General features: G+C 38.5%; 1 protein-coding gene across 1 annotated transcript; it reads right to left on the minus strand.

Moving 5' to 3' along the window:
- Window positions 1-22,601: 22,601 nt before the first annotated feature.
- LOC124988918 (olfactory receptor 2J3-like) lies at window positions 22,602-23,531 on the minus strand. Its single transcript, XM_047558747.1, has one exon. It carries the CDS (start codon window positions 23,529-23,531, stop codon window positions 22,602-22,604), a length of 930 nt encoding a protein of 309 aa, XP_047414703.1.
- Window positions 23,532-24,569: the final 1,038 nt, after the last annotated feature.

A 24,569-nucleotide genomic window follows, 5' to 3' on the forward strand; every position in this document is an offset into this window, starting at 1 on the left:
CCTTTTCCTCCTCCAGAACATCCCTCTCTCCACCCACTCTGTTCCCTCCTCCCCTGTTATCGTGAACACAATCTCATCAGACCCTCTGTGTCAGACAGTGGGTAAGAGAGGAATCAAGTTTGGTTCCAACAAGTGGATTTTATTCACGCAATGCACACTCAACTTAACATTCCTAATAACAGCAAGTCACAAATACACTGAAGATTGACTCCCTTGTTCACCTAGAGTCCAATCCCCATGGACTTACTCAATGTAACACCTCTCAGCCAAGAAGCCAGTCAGCAAGACCAAGGGGATTCTTCTCAGCCATAGCTTCTCTCAGCTCCTTGGATGTCTTTGGCTCTCCTCGGGTGTCCGATAAGCCAAAGGTTGGGTGGCGGTTGCCGCGGGAGAGGTGGTCAGTTGTCTGGCCTTGGTGACAATGGTCGATCACCAATCGGTGATGGAGTGGACAGCAGCTGGGGCAGTCAAGAGACAGAACGACATGGAGTCCTCTGATCACGGTGCTGCTGATGGTTTGCTCCAAAAGTCCAGGCATTTAAGTAGTGATTTTCAGTCCAGTCTGGTCTTCAATGATAAAGACCAGAACATGACTATACTAGGAGCCACCACTCAAATCTTAGATAAAGGTTCATATTGGCATTGTTCAGGAGTATCATTCTGCCACACAGCAAGTTTGTCACCAGGTGCCTTTATTTTAGTTTTACAAGTTCAGGCAAATACCAAATACAGCTTATTATTACTGCATAACACACAACTATAGCAATTCCTATTATTTCCTTGTCTCATTACAGTCTACCCCCAGGCTCCCATGGGGTCCCACATCTGTGGTAAGATCCCATGGGTGCCTACATATAAGGTTACATGTGTATATAACATTTCATATCATAGCAAACATTTTAAGAAGAATTAGTATGAGTACAAGGGTGAATACAAAGATATAAAATTTATGATAGATATTTCAAAGGCATTTTCATAAAAAACTATTTCAGCATGGTCAAAAATATAATTTTGATTAATCCATATAGCACACAGAGAATTCAGGCTCATTTATCACACCAATCTTAAAATCTTAAAATTCTTAAAACTTAAATCTCACACGATCGAAAACTCAAGTTTAAGGGAATGAAGTATAATGATAAGCGGAGTGTTGGAAAGAAGTATCTTGCAGTTCTCTTACTAAGTATTTTCGGAGAATAAATATTGCACCAGGTGAGTGTCCTATGTTGTCAAATGTTTGTCCACATTCAGCTCCTCTATGCTGTAATACGATGTTTGGTCCCCCTGGGAGATAGTGGATGAAATTAGTCAAGTAGTATACGTATCCATCTATAGCCATGAGGCATTTGTTTGATTTCTGCAACATTGCGGGGGTATATATTTGGTATCTTGGTCTGCCAAACAAACGTCAAATGATGTCCACGAAGAACATGTGTGATCCTGATTCCAGTAGTTAAGACTTTGGATTGCAGATGATTCTACAAAAAAGTGTGAATAAAAGAACGGGCAGAGTAAGTTTTAGTCCATGTGAATTTGATTTTATCATGTAGAATCATGATGTTCCAACATTTACATAAGAATTTCAAGAACAATGCTCTAAGGGTGAAAGGTATGTGGGTGCATTTAGGGTTTAGGCTGTGCCACGTTCTATTTATCCATGTATGTCCATCAGGTTCTCTTGTCAACTGGTAATTGACTGTATGGTACCAGTTGCAATATGTGACGTCACTTCTGAATACAGCTGTCAATAGTCCGAGTAAGTCCTGTATATGTTGTGGTCTTTGTGTGTTCTGGAATATATGGTGTCCTTCGATTGATTTTGTATGATACAAAATATGGTTAAGAAGTTTGGGTATATCAGGCCTGTTCATATATCCATATAGATCCAAGTTGAGGCATATATTGAATTTCATGGGTATGTAGGTGCATGTATTCAATGTCTGTGCACAGAATATTATTAGTTGTTCTTCTTCATGGAAGGTTTTTAAGAAAATAATTTGATAGAAAAGTCTTACATGAAATTCAGGGCAGAGAGGGCACATTTTGAAGTGGTATAGCTGTGCTTTTTTGATCCTTTCGGCCTTGCTATGTGAAACGTGCTTCTTTTTTGGCATGATTGCAGAGTTCTGTGTGAGTTGTCCTCCTGCATAGACAAAGTGATATTCTGATGGTAATTACGTTATCAAAATAGCTATAAAGTATGCGCACTCCTTGAACCAATGCCAAGGGTTCTATTTAGTTACACATGCAAAGTCTGCCATGAATGTATGTCATAGGGCATTAAGGATGGTACAGTCCTTTCTAATACTTAGGTTAATGTGAGGCATTGTCAATAAGTTCTTTTGGACGATAAATTCTAGTTGGCCTGTGTGTTGTCCCCATATTTTTATCTCCTGTGTTATTGTGTTGTGTAGGGATTATAAGACTTTTTTGTTTTGGGAAAACATTTTGTTGTGCATTCTATAGAGTCCTTGATATTCTTGTATTCCTGATTCAGGTTTTGGCATTTGGAAGAAATGGCCAAGTCCAAAGGTATGATTAGACACATAAGATAAGTGTATGATTACCATCGTATTAACTTCTGTATGTGTCACTGTCATGACATTATTGGATATATGGCATCCAGCAGGCAGTGTCATATTATCGAAGTATGACATGTTAGGGTGCTGTCTGACTGTATATTCTTGATTGTTGCAGGTTAATATTTGGTAATTACCTAGATCAAGTATCTTAGTGTCAACTGAATATAGTGCTACTTTGGATGTAAGTAGGTCTGTGGAAAAGGTGTTGAACACTATGACTATCTGTCTTCCGATTGGATAGGAATCTTTAATATTAATATACCATGAGTGATCATGTAAGTTAACCCATAGATACTGTCCATATGGGATAATCCATCATTAGCCTATTCGTTGGGGGATAGGCATTGCATGGTATCCCACGATGGCTGTTGTTGAAATGTCCCATAGGTATATCTCACATAGTCCATTTTCACAGAATGATTCCCTTTGTGGGTCTAGCATTATTATGGACTACTGTCCTTCTTGTCCTCTTTCAGATAAAAATAGATTAGTAATTTCCTGACGTGCTACTTGCATTAATGCATTAAGATGATCATACTCACTCTGTATCCTGAGTTTATTAATTGCATTATTTAGGGCTTGGAGTCTCTTCTTTTCATCCCTATGGAAAGCATTGATTTCTCTCCTGAGTATATCTTGTTCCAGATGTAATTTGTGTAAGAGTACTGAACCTGCATGTAATGATTTAGAAATAGAGTGTATTGGTTTGTTCTGTTGATCCGATAAGGACCATAGTGAATCCACCTTAACACGGAGTTCTTCGGTCATTGCTCCTGCAATGAGTGCACCAATAGCTGCTCCTGCTAGAAAAGCATCAGCTGCAGTGAATTGTAGAGGTCTTCTCAGATTGTTTGCTCCATTTATATAAGTTTGGTGATAAGCTAATCAGTCCACCACACATCTCTCTATCCTTGTTATTGATGTTGTTTAGTTGGAGTCTGAAGGATATAGGTTATATGGTGAATATTCCTACTGGTTGATGAGTGACAGGTATAAATCCAGGTGCATTTCTTGTTTCCATAGATCTCCATGGTGGAAAAATAACTGCACGTTTGAAGTATGCTGTGATCAATCTGTGTGTTGCATTAAAGCCTCCCCTGTCAATGAAGCAGGGGGTCGTGCTGTTTTCTCTTATGTAGCATTCTTGATGATTCATTTTGTATGCGTATGAATTGGCATATTTCAATGATAGTCCCTCAGTGAGGTCAGTTTCACTATGTAAGATGTTGTGTGATACCATATCAACGATGTACTATTTATTGTCAAAGCCTGGAAGTACCATATAAAAATAGTACGCAAATTTACCAATCTGTGTGACATGTTTCCACGACAAGAAGTTCATTCCTGTGGTAAGCCAGCAGGATAGGGGCCTGTTGTCTGCTTCTTTGATGTTGAAATGTACAATACAGTCGTCCATCCAATTGCATGTTGGGTTAAGGTTAAAAAAAGCTTTCATGGATTTATGGATCCTTGTAGCCCAATATTGTTACAGTGGGTTTAAGTTTGACTGGTGTTTCAGATTGTATTTTATATGTTTCCTTCAGAACTGATTGGGTTGTATACATCTTGCGGTATGTCATAATATGATGCATTTGTTGTTCAAATGCTGTGTTGCATGTGGCAGATGGATGAGTGTGTGAATGGAAGCTGGTAATTCCCGTGTAGAGTTAAGTTATGTATGTCATCTCATATAGTGTTGTTATGTTGTAATGAAACAACAGGGATGAAGAACATAAATGATAAATGTGATGTCATGTCTGATATTGGAGGATTTGAGTCAATAGTGGTGGGTATCCTCATGAAACCAACTTGTATGGGGAGCTTGTTGGCTATCCAGATGGAATATTTTGCCTTTGGGATGCTTGTATGCGGGTCTTCATTTCATAGAGATGTTCTGTTGTGGAAGTAAAAGTGTGTTAAGTTCCATGTATAGTTTCCTGGTAGTACTTTGCTGGGGTCATTCCAGTTTATCCAGTGCCACCAATACCATGTAGTACCATTATTTATGGGGTTCTCCAATGTGCATTGGTAATGGCTGTCCAGCAGGATCCTTTTGCATTATGAATACTTGTTGGGTTGATGGATACATTGTACACTGACTGGTACCATTCTGTCAAAGAAGTGTTTGAAAAGTTACCTGGATATATCATGAAAGTTGGATGAAAAATTTGTTTCAGTGAGTTTGAAGATATGTTATAACAGTGTCCTCGTAGGGATATTTTGTTATTACCCATAAACACATTTTGACATGGAGTGAAGTATCTTAACTTCTTCATGCAAATGTATCCAGCTGTAACTGGTACAGAGTAGTTGCTGTCCTTCACGCATTCGTTTTCTGTTTCATTGGTATCTGTGAAAATTGACTTGGTGCAATAATATCCATTAATTTCATCTGAGCACTTCTTTTGCACTGGTTCCTGGTATAGCATGGAAGGAAATGGTTGTGGTATTGGATCTGTAAGTATCAGAGGCTATCTGTGTGTATGGGTCCCTAGAGCCATAATTTTCCACCAATTGCTTATTGGAGGGAAAGAAATGTTGGATGTTGTAAGATCTGGTCTATATGCATTAAGTATTTCAAAGTGTTCCTAAGTTGGCACGTTGGGGAAATCAGCAACACAGATGACTTTCACCATTAGTTTACTGATATTCCCATTATTATGACACACGGAATATGGGTCATCACATACTGTATACTCAGTAAGTTTTTGTAAGTTCCTGTCATGTTGACAGGGCATGGTCCACCGAAGGGCTCAAATAACAGAGTAGGCCATTTAAATTGGGGTTTATGTTGTTTAATGCATGTTAGTGGTTTATGCCAGTTCCGTGTCCATGTAGTTGATGTTGTGTCACCTGGACCTTCAGTTGCTTGTTTTCCTTCTTCATTGTCCTCATCTTCTTCATCTTCTTTTCCTTTGTAATGGAAATAGTCATCATCCAGTTGGTTATTTTTATCCTACCAGGCCATAACTGTGGCAGCCAAAGAAAACTTGGATGCTGCGTCACAAGTGAAAATATCAGGGTCATCGGGGGTTCGAATAATTGTGAGGCTGGTGTTGCTATAATGTAGTGATACAATTATGTAGTATGACATCACAGTTTTCCAATAGTATGCGTACTGTGGATGTGATCCCCATGAATTCCTGGTAATTTCCATTCTGTGACAGCTTAGGGGGGTTCCTTTCCAAAATATTGGTTTCTTCTTCTGTGTTGGTTGCCCTCAATATGGATGATCATTGGCCTGTGATATTTGTAGCATAGTATTCTTCACATGCAAAACAGAAGCTGAGTTTCTTGATTGCTGTGCAAAAGGCATATTTGTTCCAGAACAGCTGGTTAAAGTCTGCATGATTATAGAGCCAAGGATTATGTCTCCAGTATTCAGGTACATGTCCTTCCACTTATGTATCCTTGGTAAAATCATTGTAAGTATGATGTGATGTTCTTTTTTATGGGGCTTGGAGCCTTAAGATGTTCAAAATGAGTAGTGGTAGAGGGAGTCGTAGTAAGTACTTCTGATGTAGTAGCGCTCAGAAGAAGTGTGACTAATATTGTGGTTAAAAGATGGATTCCAAGGGACATACTGTGTAATTGGTGAACTTTCCACAGGTGTGTGTGTTGGTACTGTTTCCTTCCCACATTTTCTGTGGATGTGGCACCACATATAGTGTATGGTTATCACAAAGGTTATATATGATAGTGTGAGGGTCACTAGGATTTATATACTTTTGCATAGATATTTTATGAGGCATATCATACTGAGGCCAAATCTTTGAGTTTTGTGAGTTTCAACTCACCCTTTCCTGTAGATGTCCAAACTGATGTGCTTGGTCCTTGTTTGATGATGTCACCAGCTTGTAATGTTGAGTCGTCCCTAGAACATATGAGGCATTTATCTGTCAGTATTCTTTGTTTCTCTTTACTCAGGACATATTGTATGTAACTTGGTGGGAAAACAGTTTCAAATGGAGAGGGTCTGTGTAGTCTGGGTCTGTTATTTAATTTGATATACTGCTCTTAAGATTGCCTGATTGGTGTATCCGAGAGGTTGGACAGTTTCATCTAAAGTAATCCATTGAAGCGTTCTATATAGCCTGATGCTGTGGGATTATAGGCTACATGAAATCTCATTGGATGTCTAATACTTCTGCTAATTTTTGTGTAAGTTTCCTGGTAAAATGGGATCCTTGGTCTGATGCAATGATATGTGGTGGGCCATACACAGCACATCATGACCATATTGTAAGTATAGTAGCAAGCTGGTTTGGTTTTGAGGCCTGTTTCGCCAGTCCTAGGCCAGAATGGGCGTCTACCATTGTGCATACATAGTGGTGTGACCTAATTGGTCCTATAAAGTCTATTTGGACTATATAATTAAAATGTCTTGGTGAAGAAATGTGGGAAGGTGGATTTCTTCTAAATCTCGTAGCTGCATTAGGGCAGTTTGGACATGTTCTGATATCGTCAGAGCATGCCTTCCACGATGGTTTGAGATTTTGTCTAAGATACCAGGTGTATAAAGCATGCGTACCTATGTGGCCCATTATTTTATGGATTTCCAGTGGCTCTGATTTACTAATAATTAATTCCTGAGGTTCATTGCATTCTTTCTCCCATTGTGGTGATCAATGCAATGTTATTTTAGTATTCGACCTCTTTGTCACTGCCCAAGATTCCCTATTTACTAGTCTGAGTGTCCCTATTTTGGCCAACTTATCAACTATATCATTATTTTTAGAGTTCTCATCTAATTTTCCAGTTTAAGTGTCAACATGTGAAACAAATATTTTAACAGGTACATCTGTCAAATATTTCCATATAACCTTTCCCCATACATCTTTACCATTGATTTTGAAGTCAGTGTGTTTCCATTTTGCTGATCAGATAGCTAGACCATTGCAAATGCACCATGAGTCAGAAAATATGTGTATAATTTTATCATTATGTTTCTGACTAAATTCCTCTACCAATTTTACTGCATGTAATTCTGCTATCTGTGCTGAGGCATCCATCCCCTCAGTTAAAACTTGTCCATTCAAGAGTCTGAAGGCTGCAGCTCTCCAGTGCAGCTTCCCGTTTTTAATAACAGAGGATCCGTCAGTGAACCAGTAGTTATGATGCTTGTTATCTGCACCCCATTTTGCTATGAGATTCCATTTTTCTGGTACCGGTTCTACAGGTACAGGAAGTAATGGCATTGCTGCCAGTTCTTCTGTTAGTCTGGCAGTATCCTTAGAGGATTTCACCAGTGTGCCTTCTAGGGCATTTCGTAGGTACCATTGTAGAACTTTAGGTTCCATCAGTAATCCTTGGAGGGATGCTTCCTCCATCTAAATCCAGTCCAGTATAAGTACTGGTGTTTGGACTATAAGACAGTGGTTATTAACTGAGAAACCAAGATGTTTTATTGCCTCACATAATGTCCAAGCCAATGTTCCAAATAGTGAGTATCCATTGGATATGTAAGGAAAGTGTTTGCAATAGAAGCCAAATGGTTTAGCCATTCCTGTTTGACATAAATTCCCCAATTACCATAATCATTTAAAAGAGTATGTCAATTACCAAAGTTTCTGAGTCCTTTGGGATATATAATTTAGAAAACATTTGCAAATAGTTGAGTGCCTTTTGGAAAGCAACTTGTTGGGCAGCACCCCATTCAAAATCTGCTGCTCTTCAGGTTACCTTATATACAGATTGTAAAATTAATTGTAGAAAGGGAATGTGTTGGCACCAATATCCAAATAGGCCTATGATGTGTTGGGCTGCCATTTTGTCCTTAGGGGTTGGGACCTCTGTTATTTTATTAATTACCGAGTCTGGTACTTGAGGGCCACCGGAGGTCCATAGTACACCTAAGAACGTTGCTGATTTTGCTGGGCCTTGAATTTTGTCCTTATTTATCATCCATCCATTGTTAGTAAGAGTGTGGAAAATCAAGTTCATGGCTTCTTTCACCTTTCTTTCCTCATCTTCTATGATTAGGATATCATCCACGTAAGTAAGGACCTTGATTGATTTATCTAGTTTATCAAATGGTAGAGTTCGTTGTATGGTTGCATGTGCCATAATGGGACAGTTTTTATATCCCTGGGGAACTCTCTTAAATATGTATTGTGTAGCATTCCATGTAAATGTGGTAATTTCTCTAGATTCAGGAGCTAAGGGGATGGCGAAGAACATGTCAGAGAGATCAATGGCAGCAAAATAATCAGGGTTGAAGTCCTTAATTTCCTGAAATACACCTTCAGGGTCCAGAAGGGATTCTGGCATTTGTGGGCTTAATTTGTTTATATTTCAATAGTCTATCATAAATCTCTGTTTGCCATTAGATTTTTTTAACAGCCATACAGGGCTATTATAGTTAAAGGATTGAGTTCGTTCAATTATATATTTTGCTAGACGTTTCTCTAAGGTTTCAGTGATTTCTGCATGTCCACTCTTGAGGGGATATTGTTTTGTATATGAAGGAGGAATTGTAGGTTGCACTACTGGTTCAATTTTCACTGTTTCCCTTCAGCCTTTTAAGGGGAAGCCATGTCTTGAATATTCTTGGAATTTTGTCCATTCCTAATATTGCTGATGGAGCTTCCGTCCTTAATGCGTTAGTTTTGATAGGTTCTCTATTAAAGAGTAAAATTGTAATGGGAATGATGTGTCCAGTTAAAATGGAGCCTGATATGCCCCTTATTTTAGTGGTAGGGACTTTTCATGATGTACAGTTAAATAGAGGTTGTATTATGGTAATTTCACTTCCTGTATCTACTAAAAAATGATGCCTATTCATCTATCAAAAATGTTCCAAGTCAATAAAACACATGGCCTGTTGTCATTTGGAAATGATATGACTGCAGGGTGACCTAATATGCTAGTTTGGGCATTGGTTCATTCTCTTGCGAGGTTGCCATTGCTTCTGCTGAGTTCCTGTTGGTCTTGGTCAATAAGGAGGGCGGATTTCCTGGTAATTGTGTCTTTGCTGCCTCTCCCCCGGCCAAGTACAGCTCTGGCCGGGGTCATGGTCATTTTGTTGAACAATATTGTTAAATCTGTGGTTATACAGGGCTGTGCCTGTTGCTATGGACTTTGAGTAAATCGAGGTTGTTGGGATTGACCCTTTCTTCTGGTAAATGTGTAGCCAATGTAAATGGTGGCATCCTTGTAAAAGGTTAATTTTTAGTTACTGTAAAGATCAATTTGTGTTGTCCCTGCAAGTCTCTGGCTTGTTTAAGGTACTCTACTACCCAGATTATAAACTGATGTCCCAACAACGCAGCTGTAAGTATCAACCGTAAATGTTTTGGTGCCCCTTTTATTATGAGGTGCCTTATTGCTGCCCTAAGTTCTATCCTAAGAGGCGTGATATTTCTATCATGCTCATATACCAGGCCAATGATTCCTATTTTCCTACATAGCTTGATAGCTTCGTCAATGGTGTGCCATCTGCATTGAGTTTGGAAAGAATTTAAATAGAGGTTAGGGAATGCATGTCTCCATGCATCCACAATCCACCTGAATAAGGTTCTAACTTCATCAGGTGATGCTTCCAGAATCATCTGTATGGTCTCATGTAAAACTGGGTGTCCTACAATGTCGATTAGGTGCCTCATTTCGTCTGTACTTAATCTAATGGTATTTGCACCTTTGTCCCAGAGTTTGTATAAAAATCTCCATCTTCAGTTTCTATCTGTGAAAAGTCTTTTCTACACTGCTGAATTTCAGCACTAGTGAGTGCATGTGTCTCAATCTTACTTTCATTCATCTCTCCTGGCATTCTGAAGGTTGGTGTGACTGTGGTTTTCACAGTGCTAACAGGGTTGCTCTTGCATATGTCCTGCAGGAACAGATTATTTTTACTTCTGGCAATTGCCTCTCGTACTAATTTTTTCCCTCTCAGTCTGTCATTATCAACATCATCAATTATTATACATAATGCAATAATTTTACATAAACTGCTCAAGCTAGTATAGGTTTTACTGCGTCAGGATTACTGAGAGGTATAGTTACCCTTATCATATTTAGGTAATTTTTCCTGCACTATCCTTTCACATTTCCTCCGTGGAGATTGTGGTTTTAATTCTGTTTTCTCAGGTTTTAAAGAAAGTTTGCCAAACCGCTTATTCAACCTAGACATTTCATGATTTTGAATAAAATTCTCAATTTCCACAATTTAAATTCCCAAGATGACCTTGAAGTTTTGTTTATAGATATAACAAGATTGTGTAATTCAGAGTCTATTTTGTCCAGAATCAAGGTCTGGAGATGCACCGTGATGCCAAATCGACTTGTTGTACTGTTATTATATGATTGTAAAAGCCTATAAATGTTAATAGGAATATCAGAGCTATCGTTTTTGCCTCCACCTCCACACGTTCCTACCAGTTCAGCCAGTTTCACCCTGCATCTGCCACCTTGGGTTTCACGCTGGCATTTCCGCCTCCTTGGGACTGAGTCCCTTGCCAGTCTTAGACTAAATAGTTATGCCTTTTGGCGTTTCAGCATGATGCATTACCTCCCTTGCTGGTCTTAGGCCAATGGTAGTGCCTTTTGGGGTTTCAAAGCAGGCGAACTTTTTGAAGGGTCAAATGTGGGATTCAAAGTGAAAAAGTTAATAAATTCTTGGTTACTCCAGCTAGCAATGTTGACTGCCATAATTGGCATCCTGCTAACTACTCCAACTGTCTCGAGCAGTGAGTAAGAAAGGAATCAAGTTTGGTTCCAACAAGTGGATTTTATTCATGCATTACACACTCAAATTAACATTTCTAATAATAGCAAGTCACAAATACACTGAAGATTCCCTCCCTTGTTCACCTAGAGTACAATCCCCATGGACTTACTCAGTGCAACATCTCTTAGCCAAGAAGTCAGTCAGCAAGACCGAGGAGATTCTTCTCAGCCATAGCTTCTCTCAGCTCCTCGGATGTCTTTGGTTCTCCTTGGATGACCAACAAGTCGGAGGTTGGGTGGTGGTTACTGTGGAAGAGGTGGTCAGTCGTCTGGCCTCGGTGACAACAGTTGATCAGCAATCAGTGATGGAGTGGGGGTAGTCAAGAGACAGAGCGACGTGGAGTCCTCTGGTCACAGTGCTGCTGACAGTTTGCTCCAAAAGTCCAGGGGTTTAAGTAGTGATTTTCAGCCCAGTCATGCTCTGGTCTTCATTGATAAAGACCAGAACACGACTATACTAGGAGCTACCACTCAAATCATAGATAAATGTTCATATCAGCATTGTTCACTTGCCACACAGCAAGTTTGTCACCAGGTGCCTTTATTTTAGTTTTACAAGTTCAGGCAAATACCAAATACAGCTTATTATTACTGCATAACACACAACTATAGCAATTCCTATTATTTCCTTGTCTCATTACACCCTCCCACCGCCTAACCCAGAGCTTTTTTGTCCCCTCTGGGAGGTGGCTGTGCAGAGGACATTGTGCGAGTCCACGTTCCATTCTTACTGTAGGATCTTTCCCAGATTGAGAAACATTTAGGGTCTTTCTCTGCTGAATCCTCTACTTATATTAAATCTTTCCCAAACTTATGATCTCACCTGGCATGTTTTTCTTCCACTCTCACCCCAGACTAACAACCCTGCATCCAACAGGCACCACAAGATCATTAGGTGACCAGGTCCACCTAATGGACAAAACTCTCCCCACAGGTGCAAAAAAAGTCTTTTACCAGAACTCCAACAAAGTAAAATATAAATTACCATCAGAGATAAGCTTAACTTGCAGAACAGCAGAATAAATGAATTTAAATTAATAAATTAATTTAAAGCAGAATAAATTTTCTGCTTTAAAGACTTGTGTATCTGGAAGATAGGAAAATATTTAATATAACCCTGTAAATTAATCAGATGTTTCCAAGAAACACATTATATAAACTCTGAAAGCAAAATATGCAAACTTGTAAAATCACATTTAAGAAAGAGTGTGAAGTGCAATAGCGGAAAATGGGACAACAGTGACTGAGATTGGAGTCTCTGATGACCTCATGACTGTGGCTTGTCTCATGCCTGGGAGTGTTCCTGTGCAGGGGCAAAAGATGCCTGGTTGCTGCAGCAGTACCCTGCCTGGGGAGGCTCTGTGCAGCAGTCCTATCAGCTCTGAAGTTGATCTCAGGCACACAACTCCTGGGCAGGAAGAAATTCATTTGCTAGATAACCACAGTGTTTCATCAGCTCCCTTCTCTGGTTCCTGCTCTGCCTTACAGTGACTTTGGACAGTGGACTTTCTTGAGAGCTACACAGAGCTCCTAACATTGCACTTTGCAGCTGTGAAAAAGTTACATAGAAGTCCTAGTCTCTGTAACTTTCCTAAAAACAAAGAATAATCCCTACATAGTCTTTAACCTGATAATAAGGCAGCCAAATTTTGGTCAGCCAAAATTCAAGATAACTATTATACAAGCTGAATGTATTTTTTACTCTTGTTAATTTCATTTTGTAAAGCTGTTACTTGTTATTTTTGCAGAGGTACTGCTTCAAGAACATACAACCTAGGTAACTTGCCTACACCTACAGAACAGATAGTATATAATGGTATCTTCCAGTACTAATACTGACTCCAGTTAAGTAAAAGGGTAAATATCTGTAAGTTATAGACATTGAAGTTATATCCCAGTACTCTTACTTTATGACTGGTGAGCCTGACTTGTTGTATGTTTAAGATCAACCTTAAAGATCAAAATTAAAACAAACAGGCCAAGAAAACCAGTAGTTGGCTCTTGCCCTAAGAGTCAAACTGAATCCAAGGAACAAGAAAACTTCTCTAAGGAGCTTTGCAACTCTGAGCCACACTACCTCCCAGTCGGGGAGATTGATGAGACCACTGGAGGATGAAAAGCTAGTCAGTGCACCAGTTGCAGAGAAGGGCCATTGGAAAAGGGAGATATCCCTGATGCTTCCAAGGGAAGCCACCCCATCGAGGAGACCCTGCCTAATTAACAGCACTAACAGAGTTAAGAAGTTGCTCTCAAGTTCCCCACGAGGGAGCCCTGTGAGAACTTAGCTGACTCTTTAACAGATAGGAACAGGTCAATTTGACCAGTTTGGTCTTAAACACCTAGCAAAACAGTTAAACCCAAAATATAGCCATTCTTGGGCATTTAAAAGAAACAATAGTTAAATACAACCTAAGATGTACACTTGTGTTAACCCCCCTAGAATAAATAAGACTGGAAGCTACAAGAGAGAGATTCTTAGGCAGGTGTACCTGATAACTATTAAGAGAAACTGCCAGAGTCAGGAGTTTTTAGTCAGTTTAAGGCCTACAGATCCTCCTAAGCTACACAGGTAGGCTTGATCAATGCTTGCTAGTATGATTATCTAGCCCTAAGTCACAGAAATATAGAGATCTCTACTAAACACAGGTTATACCAACAAGAGGACTTGGTTATGCAGTCACTGCCACCCAAAAACTAGAACAGAAACTCCAGAAGGCAGTAGAGGCATCTGCTGCCCCCCTGGCATCCGTACAAAGATGAATAAAATTTATTGCCCAAGTTACCTTACAGAACTGTCAAGCACTAGATCTGACAGCAGACAAAAGGGGAACATGCCTCTCCTAAGAGAAGAATGTTGTTACTACATCAGTGAAACCCATCTGATGGAAGAAATGTTGGAATTCTCAGACATCTAAATGAAAGACTGAAGCAGCAAGAATCAAATGACCCCTGACCAAGATGACTGAATTCCACTCTTGTCACCTGGCTGACCCCTATCCTTACTCCCATATTTGTGATAGAATTTCTACTAATGATTACTCCCTGTCTTCTCAGATTTGCCCAGAACTGCATGAGTAAGGTTGCTAGGGGACATACAACCAGATGCTCCTACACTCTTTAGCCACCTCCCTACCAACCTAGAACCTGAACCTTTTTTCCCCACAATGCCCCCTAACATGCAGGAAGTAGCCAGATGGACTCCAGTGCCCTAAATCACCAAAAAGAACAGAATGTTAGGTCAGGACTTTAGCAGCTATGTGGGAGAGAATAAAACAACTAAAGAAACAGGCAGTCTGCCAAAGAGTGACCAATCAAACAGGGACAGATAAACTCCACTGACCCTTATGTCCACCTATCACTGAGCAGGAACCCCCACCACCGCCTATTCTGGCCTGTTTAAAGACCCTGGACAGCCGGGGTCATGTGCAATTTTCTCTGGCTCTCCACCCTGACCTATACCCCAGAGGGCTGGGAATTTCGCCCCAGAGTCAAATTCCAATAATGTTTGCTTTGGCCATTTTTGTCTGCTTTTGTTTGGCCACCAGCCCTTGCCCTCGAGCTTACAACAGGTACACCACTTTTAGGCCTGGAAAGACCAGTCATTTTCAGAAGTGTATGTCATATCCAGATTCTGTGAAAAATTGGGATTTTCTAAACTTTTATATAAAAATCTCAGGACAAAACAATGCTGAAAGTAGTGAAGTAGAAAATCCATAGCAATGTTTATTTATGCTAGAATATTTGATATTTCCTGGGTGTGTATGTTCAGTGTATTCTCACAGGAAGGTTAGTTTACTTAATTTTTTAAAATCTCCATGGAAAGGAATGTACATATTAAATTTGAAGGTAAAGGCGTGCTCTACCTTACATGTAAAGCATGAGCAATCCTGAAATTACCCTTTCAAAGAAAGTAATCTAAGCTTTCATTTTCCCATGCAATAAATCCTTCCCTGAAGAATAAATGGAGAAGACCCATGCCCTTAAAACCTGGTTGTAAAGATAGCAAAGATGCATGTAGTGAAATCTTGAAGAGACAATTCGAGATGATTTAGTAATGATTTGCTCCACACCAGAGATGTTCTCAGACTTGCACAGCATAAAAAACAAGGCAAGGAATGCATGCTGCCCTTAGGGGATGATTAAAATAAATGTATGCCAGGATTCTAGTTCAACAAATACTTTTACAACTAATATAAATCCACTGTCTTTTCAAACTGAGAAATTCAGAATTACAATACTTTGGAGGATGACCATAAGCTAATGGGATCCAAGTTAGCATGGACAACAGTTATATATTGGGGAGTGAGGAGACCTATGTGCAACTGTGTTGGAAAAGAGGACACCAGTTAGAAACATGGAATACCAATGTCCCTCTTTCCTCCCTCACACTTTTTCCCTCATTTTTTCTCCTATTTGCTTTATAGCTTAAAATTATCTAATTTTTCAGCCTATTCAATGTAAACAGTACCCCATTTTCTTTTTGGTTAATGTAGTATAAAATATCATCATCAATAAGTTTTTATAGTTTGTTGATACATGGTTTCCAAGTTGTAGCTATTACTGATGGTTCTTCTAAGTGGAGGTGGATATTAAACATACCTCTTGAACATATTGAGTGGGTCCTTTGAGGCTAAACAAAACACCAGTTCAGGACACATCATAGGAGATGGCAGCTCATTAAAAAGAAGCTAGAGATATTCATCCCAAAAGAATAGGAAATTTCAACACATAAACACAGAAAACATGAGAAAAGCAAAGTAATAAAATCCACCAAATATTCAAACTTCCCACACCTAGGTACAGAAAAATTGAAGTGGAAGAAATGCTGAAAAAGTTGATTGTTAAAATGATCAATGAATTAAAATATGTAAGGAATGAACTTTGCCTATCTCTATCTTAATGAAGAGAGCAAAATTCTGAAAAACACTCAGAAAGGAAACTTGGACATGAAAAACTCAAGTAACCAAATAATAAAGAGTAGATCGGCAGAGTTCCATCAGCACAATAGACCAAGCAGAGAAAGAATTACCAGGTCTGGAAGATAAGGTGCAGGAAGTAGAACACTTAGTATTATAAATGAAGAAACTGTGATCATCCTATACAAAAGCTCTGGACAATATTAAAAGGACAAACATAGGTGTCATAGATTTTAAGGAAGGAGAAGAGATATAGATTATCTTATTTAATAAAATAAGACTATAAAATCTCCCTAATCTCACATTAAAAAATAGAGATCTGGAATGAGTCTCTTTCTCCTGACAAAAATAACATGGCCTCTACTCCAATCTCTAAAAGAGTCCTCCATTTCCTCTGAAATTGCATGAATCCAGTCTTTAGTAATGTACAACCCAAACTGCCCTATAAGCTCCACTTACAACAGTAATCCCTGAATTGCACACCTGAGGAAAATCATTCATCCTCTTAGATGTTGGGGTTGTTGGAAGGGACATATTCCCTGATATCAGTCACCTTTGATCAAGAACAGCCTTGTACATTTCCTCCTTCTGTGTATAATAATTATGAGGATGTTTGGGAAGCACTATCTTGTCTTCCTCTTTAACCACCCCATGGATGGTCCCTTCTGATGCCTGCCTGAATACTGATTTAGGTTCCAGGCAGAATACTCCTAGTGTTCTTTGCAGCTTGGTGTGGGACAGGATGAGCCTGGCCACCTGGGGCAGGTCTGGCACTCTGGAGGATCTACCTACTGCTGTAAAGTTTTACTTCTTGGAGTTCTGGAGAATTGGTATTTGCATGAACACCAGGGCATTTTCTCTTTGGGATGCTTGTCATACAAGCAAGCTAAAACTGATGTCATTGCTTCTGCCTCCTAACATAGAAAACCCCTTTCTGAGCAGGAACAGGCCTGGATCTGAGGGCACTATAGAAATGATATGTCTACCAAGGGAAAAAATACTGTGAAGAAGAGGCAGTACTTGGCAAAGCATCATGGGGAATGGAAGTGTTATCTGTCAGCATGTCATCACTGAACTCTTCCTCGACCAATAATTCATGTCTTATAAGCTTTCCCCAATAACCGTATCTCCCATACTGTCTCTGGACATTTGCTTTGGCCTGCCTGCAACCTGCCCCACTACCCTGGAACATCTGGGCTGTGGAGGAGAAAATGACAAGTTCCCTTTCCAACTGCATGTTTGTAAAACAGATTTAGAAATCATAAACATAAGGTCATGTAGAAGAAAAAGACTAAGAGTGCCTGGCTAGAAGCCTGTCCTATTTCTGTAATTGCATGAATGACACATTGATGCCAATAATCCTATCATGCAGAGTTACAAAAAGAAGACATACCTGAGCATGTACATAAGGAATGTGCTACACAGGAGTATGTATTAGGTGAAGTGGATAAACATATGGAGACATCTGTGTAGATAGACATTTACAGGGTAAAGTCATTGGTGCTTGCACACTGTGAGACTCCGTTCTTATCTAGGACAACAGCGACTTCACACTTGCTTTTTAAGTAAAGTTCCTTGTGGCACAAATTCATGTGTACTGTTCCCGTGCCAATTTACCAACTTAGACTTAACAGTTAGTGTTGGAAATGAGGGATTTCAGAGCTTCTAGTGTGCTTTGGGTGTTATAGATCATCAGAAATGATTACCCAAAAGCTAAAAGTACATTGTCACACCCTGATTTCATCACTTAAAAGTGATTTAAACTTAGTCAAGCCACCTATCCTATTCCCTTTAATTTTCTTATTTTTAAAGTAAGAAAACTGATACTTATTACTCTCTCCAGTGGTAAATTTTCATAAGGCTCTTGTAATTAGTTTGAAACAAACAAAACAACAGAAACAATAGTATTGGTGTTGGTCTTTAAGGAACTTTTTGGCATAAGATCTATACTGTAGACTACAAATCAAATCAAATATGCAAATGCGGCCAGGATTCGATTTTTTATCAACTAAAAAGCATCCAACTGGAAAGAAAAATGTGTACATATATAAAATAAAATGTATACATTATTCTAATCAGAAAAGGGAGAAAAGAGGACATTATGTTACAAAGTTGAAAATTTAAATGGAACGATGTATGAAATTTGAGGAAAGAAGACTTTCCATAGCTGTTCCTGCCCCAACCCCACAACGTGGATCAACTTGAACAGAGCTGAGGAATCCAGGTGAGAGATCACAATGCCTGGAGTAGCACATAAAGAAGAAAAGACACATTAGAAGGTAGTAGGAGGGACAGTTTCCCTGCACCTGCATCGCCTTTCCTCTGCACCTCTGCCTCATATCACAGAAAGAGCTTCCCTGACACAGGGCATGGAGAGTGAAGTCAGCAATGACTTTGCTGCAGACCTCAACTCAAGGCCCCTCTCCGTGAAACCCAGCAGCAGACGTCCTCTGTGACCCACAGTCAACCTCTTGGGTTGGACCTCACCTCCAGACCAGCACAAGCGGGCCTGGCTCCAGGCTTGTGCTTGAGGCCCTGTTTCCAGTGGGCCAGGGACCAGGCCCTGTGTCACCTCACATCACACACTTGACCCTGTTATTATGTCTATCAAGAAAAGACAAAAGGAAGTGTCATTGAAGATGCGAAGAAAAGGGAACAGTGTTAACTGATGTCAGGAATCTAAATTAGTATGATGATTAAGGAAAACATTATGGAGGTTCCTAAAAATATTAAAAATAGGGCTAGTATATAATCCAGCAACCCTATTTCTGGGTTTATATTTAAAGGAATTAAATCGATATTAGGTAGAGATGTATGAACTCCCATGTTTGTTGCAGCATTATTCATGATCAAGGTATTGAATCGGTGTCCATATAATAGAGGAAGTTATTGTGATAACAGTGATATGATGTGATATATATGTATACATATATAAATATATATGCAAGTGTGTTTATGCATATATATGTTTGTACATATGTATAATATATATCTATGGATGTATGTTTAGCATTAAAAAAGAAGGCAGCTGGGTGTGGTGGTGCACGCCTATAATCCCAGTGGCTTGAGAGGCTGAGGCAGAAGGATTGAAAGTTCAAAGCTAGCCTCAGCAACTTAAGCCCATTCTCTAAATAAAATATAAATAAGGACTGGGAATATACTTGCGTTCAATCCCTGGTACCAAAAAAAGAAAAAGAAAAGAGAAGGCCACCCTACTTTCTCACCAATATGTTAAACCTGGACGACATTATGCTGAATGAAATAAGCCAAGCTCAGAAAGACAAATGCCCTGTGATCTCACTTACATGTGGCACAGCACAAGTTGAAATCATGGGAGCAGTGAATGGGAGAATGGTGGTTGCTGGGGGCTGGCTACGGAGAAGGAAAGACAGAAGGCGAGATTTAGTGAAAAGGTACATTTTTGTTAGACAGTAGGAGTATGTTCAAGATATCTATTACATAACATGATAACTACAAATAATAATCCTGTGCTGTGTACTTGAATGTTTCAAAAAAAAAAAAAGTAAATCTTACATGTACATAGAGTAATGATGTCTGTCTCATTCCACCATTTTACATACCCCCTTCCCTCTCATTTCCCTCTATGTAATCTAAAGTTCCTCCATTCTTCTCTCACTCCTTTTCTCCATTATATATCATCATCCACTTATCAGGGAAATCATTTGACTTTTGGTTTTTTGGAATTGGCTTATTTAACTTAGCATGGTATTCTCTAATTCCATCCATTTATTTGCAAATGCCATAATATTCTTCTTCTTTATGTCTGAATAATAGTCCATTGTGTATATATACCACAGTTTCTTTATCCATTCATCGGCTGAAGGGCATCTAGTTTGGTTCCATAGTTTAGCTATTGTGAATTGAGCTGCTATAAACATTGATGTGGCTGCGTTATTGTAGTATGCTAATTTTAAGTCCTTTGGGCATAAACTGAGGAGTGGGATAATACATGAATGATATGAATCTACATCATGCACAACTATAGAAATGAAATGATGTACCCCATTTGTGTATAATGAATCAAAATGCAGTCTGTAAAAAATTTAAAAATTAAAAAAATAAAAAAATTTAAAGAAGTAAAATGATAAAAAAGAGAAGTTTTGTGGATTCAAAGTAAAGGAAATGTAACTATATATAAAGTAGATTATCAAGACTATTATCTTTCATGTACTTAAAATAAAAATCTAGCATGTAACTAAAAAAAAGAGTAAATCTTAAATGTTCTCACCACAGAATTTCAAGATGAGATGGGATAGATTTATTAATTGGCTTGAATACATATTTTTATTATATATGCATATATCAAAGCATCACATTTTATACTAGAAAAAACAATTATTGTCTATTTTTCTTTAATTTTTATTAAAGAGGAGGGGTTAAAGGGTGAGCAATCAGGAGGGTGCATGAGATGTTCCAAATCATGAGATTTACACAGAGCAAGATGGTTCAAATGGATGTGTTTTCATTTTTAAGGATTTATTTTTATGGGATGTTTCCCTCCATGGGGTCTCAAGTATTGACCAAATTTTTATGAACTTTCTGTATGCAATTCTTGGTTTTGTATTTCTTGGGAAACAGATTTAATACAGAGGGACATAGGTCATCATTATATCATACATTTATCCCTGGGGTCTAAGAAAGAGTCACAAACTCAGAAAAGAACAAAACAGAATCAATGTAGTATAAGCCACACAGGAAATCAAGGGGACATTTTAGAATGTGCTTTCATTTTATCATTTAGGAGACAATCCCTAAATCAGTAATGGCTAAATCTTAACAGTTCCTAAAACTAAAGCTGACATTTGATTTCAGATAAAATTCAATCATTGTCAAGATGTTACTTTATATCAAATTGTCATTTACTCATTATTCCACTTCAGTTAATATGACAGAAGACTGAAAGGGTGACATATGTACACTTAAGTTGGACATGGTTGATAATAATATAGGTTGCAAAACTTTGTTATTAAAATACATTTATTTATTTGGAAAATATAAAGGTAATTTTCATAACACGCTTCTTAGACGCAAATACTCAAATTAGACCAAGCCTAAAAAAAAAAAAAAAACTAACTTTCCATGCAATGACTTTTATCTTAAAATTTTCCCAATGATTTCCAGCAATTTTTTGCAACATCCATTGGCTTCAAGTAAATTTCAGAATCCAGTTATCCATCTGTACCACATGTTCTCTATAATACCTTAGGATATGCAGGTCCTCCAAGAGTTTCCTTTGCCTAACTCTACCTAATCTGTGATGACCATTACTTGACCAGCTATATGTCAGAATTTCCAAATTGTATGCACCTTCCACTCAAATCTCACTTCTTGCAAAAAAAGAAGAATATTAGATGGTTACTTTGGCTATATTACTTCAGGTTCATCTTGTTATAACTCGTGAAATGTATTTTCTTAATATTCATAAAAGGTATGAAAGAATTTGGACCCAATTTCCTCATAATATTTACAATTTGTATGAGATCATGTTCTATGGCTATAACAAAATGTCTGAGGTTGGTGATTTATAAACTAAAAGAAGTTTCTTTTAAAGTTTTGAAGACTAAAGGGCATGGCAATGGCATATAAATCAAGACTGGTGCACTGAGATAGCTCAGGGCATGAGAATGGAGAGATAACATGGCAAGACAGGAAAGCAGTAGACACTTTGGGGTCAGCCTTCCTTTTTTCTAACAATTTTTATGGAAATGGGTAACTGGAGTTCTGTAAGAAGTACAGTAATCCCTTCCAAGTGCAGAAACCATGATAACCTCATAACCTTTGAGTAGGTGCCACTTCTTACAGGTACCATCACTTGGTGAAAACCAAGTCTCCACCACATGAACCTTTATGAACACACTGATAGCATATTTAAACCATAGCAATATGCAACAAAGAGAGAAATATTTACAGTATTTTGCTATGTCTATAACTAATCAAAGACAGAATACCAAAGTATTCTGCCTAAAAAAGCAAGAAATTAGAAGACACATTGTAAAGATTATTTCAATTGAGTACATTGACTTTGCATTACAATTATGAACTGCTCTTCCATCAATATCTACAAGAAACTTCAGAATCATTTTCAATTTAAACAGGCTTTGAATTCATTTGGATTGCAATATGGAAAAAAAAAACACTGTTGATATTTGAACTTAATTTACAGACTGGGTCTCCACAATTCAGTGTGAATTAGGTAGATTATGTTTTATTCATGTATGTTAGAAGAACTCTGTGGCCTGGTAAGAGTACGTGTTCAAAAAGTGCTGAGTGAGGAAAAGGGTGCGGAATGAATGGATGGATGGATGAGCCACTGGTGAACAGAATCACCATTACACTGTGAATGTCACAATCATACAGGTTACTCCCTCCCCATTAATCTCTTAACTGCCCCTCTTACATCTTTGTTTCTGAGGGTGTAGATGAGTGGATTGAGGCTCGGTGTGACAACAGTATAAAAGAGGGCAATGAACTTGCCTCGGTCTTGAGAATTTTCTGTTGGTGGCTGGAGATACATGCACATGACTGGAATGTAAAAGAGGGAGACCACCATAAGATGGGCTCCACATGTTCCAAAGACTTTCTGAAGTCCAGTAGTTGACTGCATCCTCAGTACCGCTCGAGCAATGGCACCATAGGACGTCAGAATGAGGACAAGAGGTATGAGAACAACAATAGAGGTTGTGATCATGATGGTCAGTTCATTAGCATGAGTATCAAAACAGGATAATTGCAGGAGTGCTGGTACTTCACAGAAGAAGTGATTCACTTGTAGATGTCCACACAGGGGTACCCAGAGGATAAAGAGGGAATGGACTGCTGAGTTGGTAAATCCACATGCCCAAGAAGCCACAGCAAGCAAGTGGCAGAGTCGAGGGTGCATGAGAACAGTGTAATGCAAGGGTTTACACACAGCCACATAACGGTCATAGGACATCACCACCAACAGGATACACTCTGTTGTTCCTAACGCAAGGACAAAGTAAAGTTGAACCATGCAACCTGCATAAGATATGGTCTTCTCTGGGCCCCAAAGGTTGACCAGCAGTTGTGGGATGGAGCTGGTCGTGTAGCAGAGATCCAGGAAAGAGAGGTTTGAGAGGAAGAAGTACATGGGAGTGTGGAGATGGGAATCCAGGTAAGACAAGATGATGATGAAGGTGTTCCCTGTTAGTGTCACCAGGTAGAACATCAAGATAATCACAAAGAAAACTACTTCCAGGTGAGGCCAATTAGAAAACCCCAGCAGAATGAAGTAGCTTTCAGAGGTAACATTGAATTTTTCCATCATCATTTGCTTTCTCTTACCTGAGGAGAACAATCACATAAACATATACACACACATAAAAATATGGTTCAAGGGCTGTAAGGATACATGAAGTAGTAAAGAAAGCATTTTTAACATCCTTTCACTGTTTATTACTAGGATCACTTTCCAGTATCACTTCTCAAAGGACACATAAATGGTCAATAAATATTGGAAAAATATGTTTAACATCTCTAACAATTAGAGAAATGCAAATTAAAACTACATTGAAATTTCATCTCATTTCATTCAGAAAGACAGTTATCAAAAATACAAGTAAAAATAAATGTTGGTGAAGAATGGAGAAAAAGGTACCTTCATACATTGCTGGTGGGACAGCAAATTGGTACAAATATGAAAAGCAGTATGGAGATTCCTCAAAAAATTAGAAATGGAACTACCATTTGACCCAGCTATCCCACTCCTTGTTATTTATTCACCATATTATAGTGACAGTGATGCAATCACATCTATGTTTTTAGCAGCTCAATTCACAATAACTAAGGTAAGGAACCAACCTAGGTGCCTTTCAATAGGTGAATGGACAAAGAACATGTTGCATACATACACAATGGAGTATTACTCAGCCTATAAGAAGAATGAAATTATGGCATTTTCCAGTAAATGGATAGATCTGAAGAGTATCATGCTAAGTGAAATATGCCATTTCTCAAAAATTGAAGGATGAAAGTTTTCACTGATTTGTGGACGTTAACCCACAATAAGGGGTGAGGAGAAGAAGAGAAATTCAGTAGATTAGACAAAGGAGAATGAAGGGAATGGATAGGGAAGGAAAAGGAAATGAAAAAACAGTAGAATGAATCTGACAAAATTTTCTTAATATGTACATATATGAATATACCACAGTGATTCCCACCATTGTGTAACAAGAAGGGGGTCCTAATCAGAATAAAATATATTCCATGCTTGTATAATTTTATCAAAATGTACTCTACTATCATGTATAACTAAAAAGAACCAATAAAAAAACAGAAACTTTTATGATAATGAATTTGGTATCAT

The sequence above is a fragment of the Sciurus carolinensis genome, chromosome 7, assembly GCF_902686445.1.
Source record: "Sciurus carolinensis chromosome 7, mSciCar1.2, whole genome shotgun sequence".
Lineage (NCBI taxonomy): Eukaryota > Metazoa > Chordata > Mammalia > Rodentia > Sciuridae > Sciurus > Sciurus carolinensis.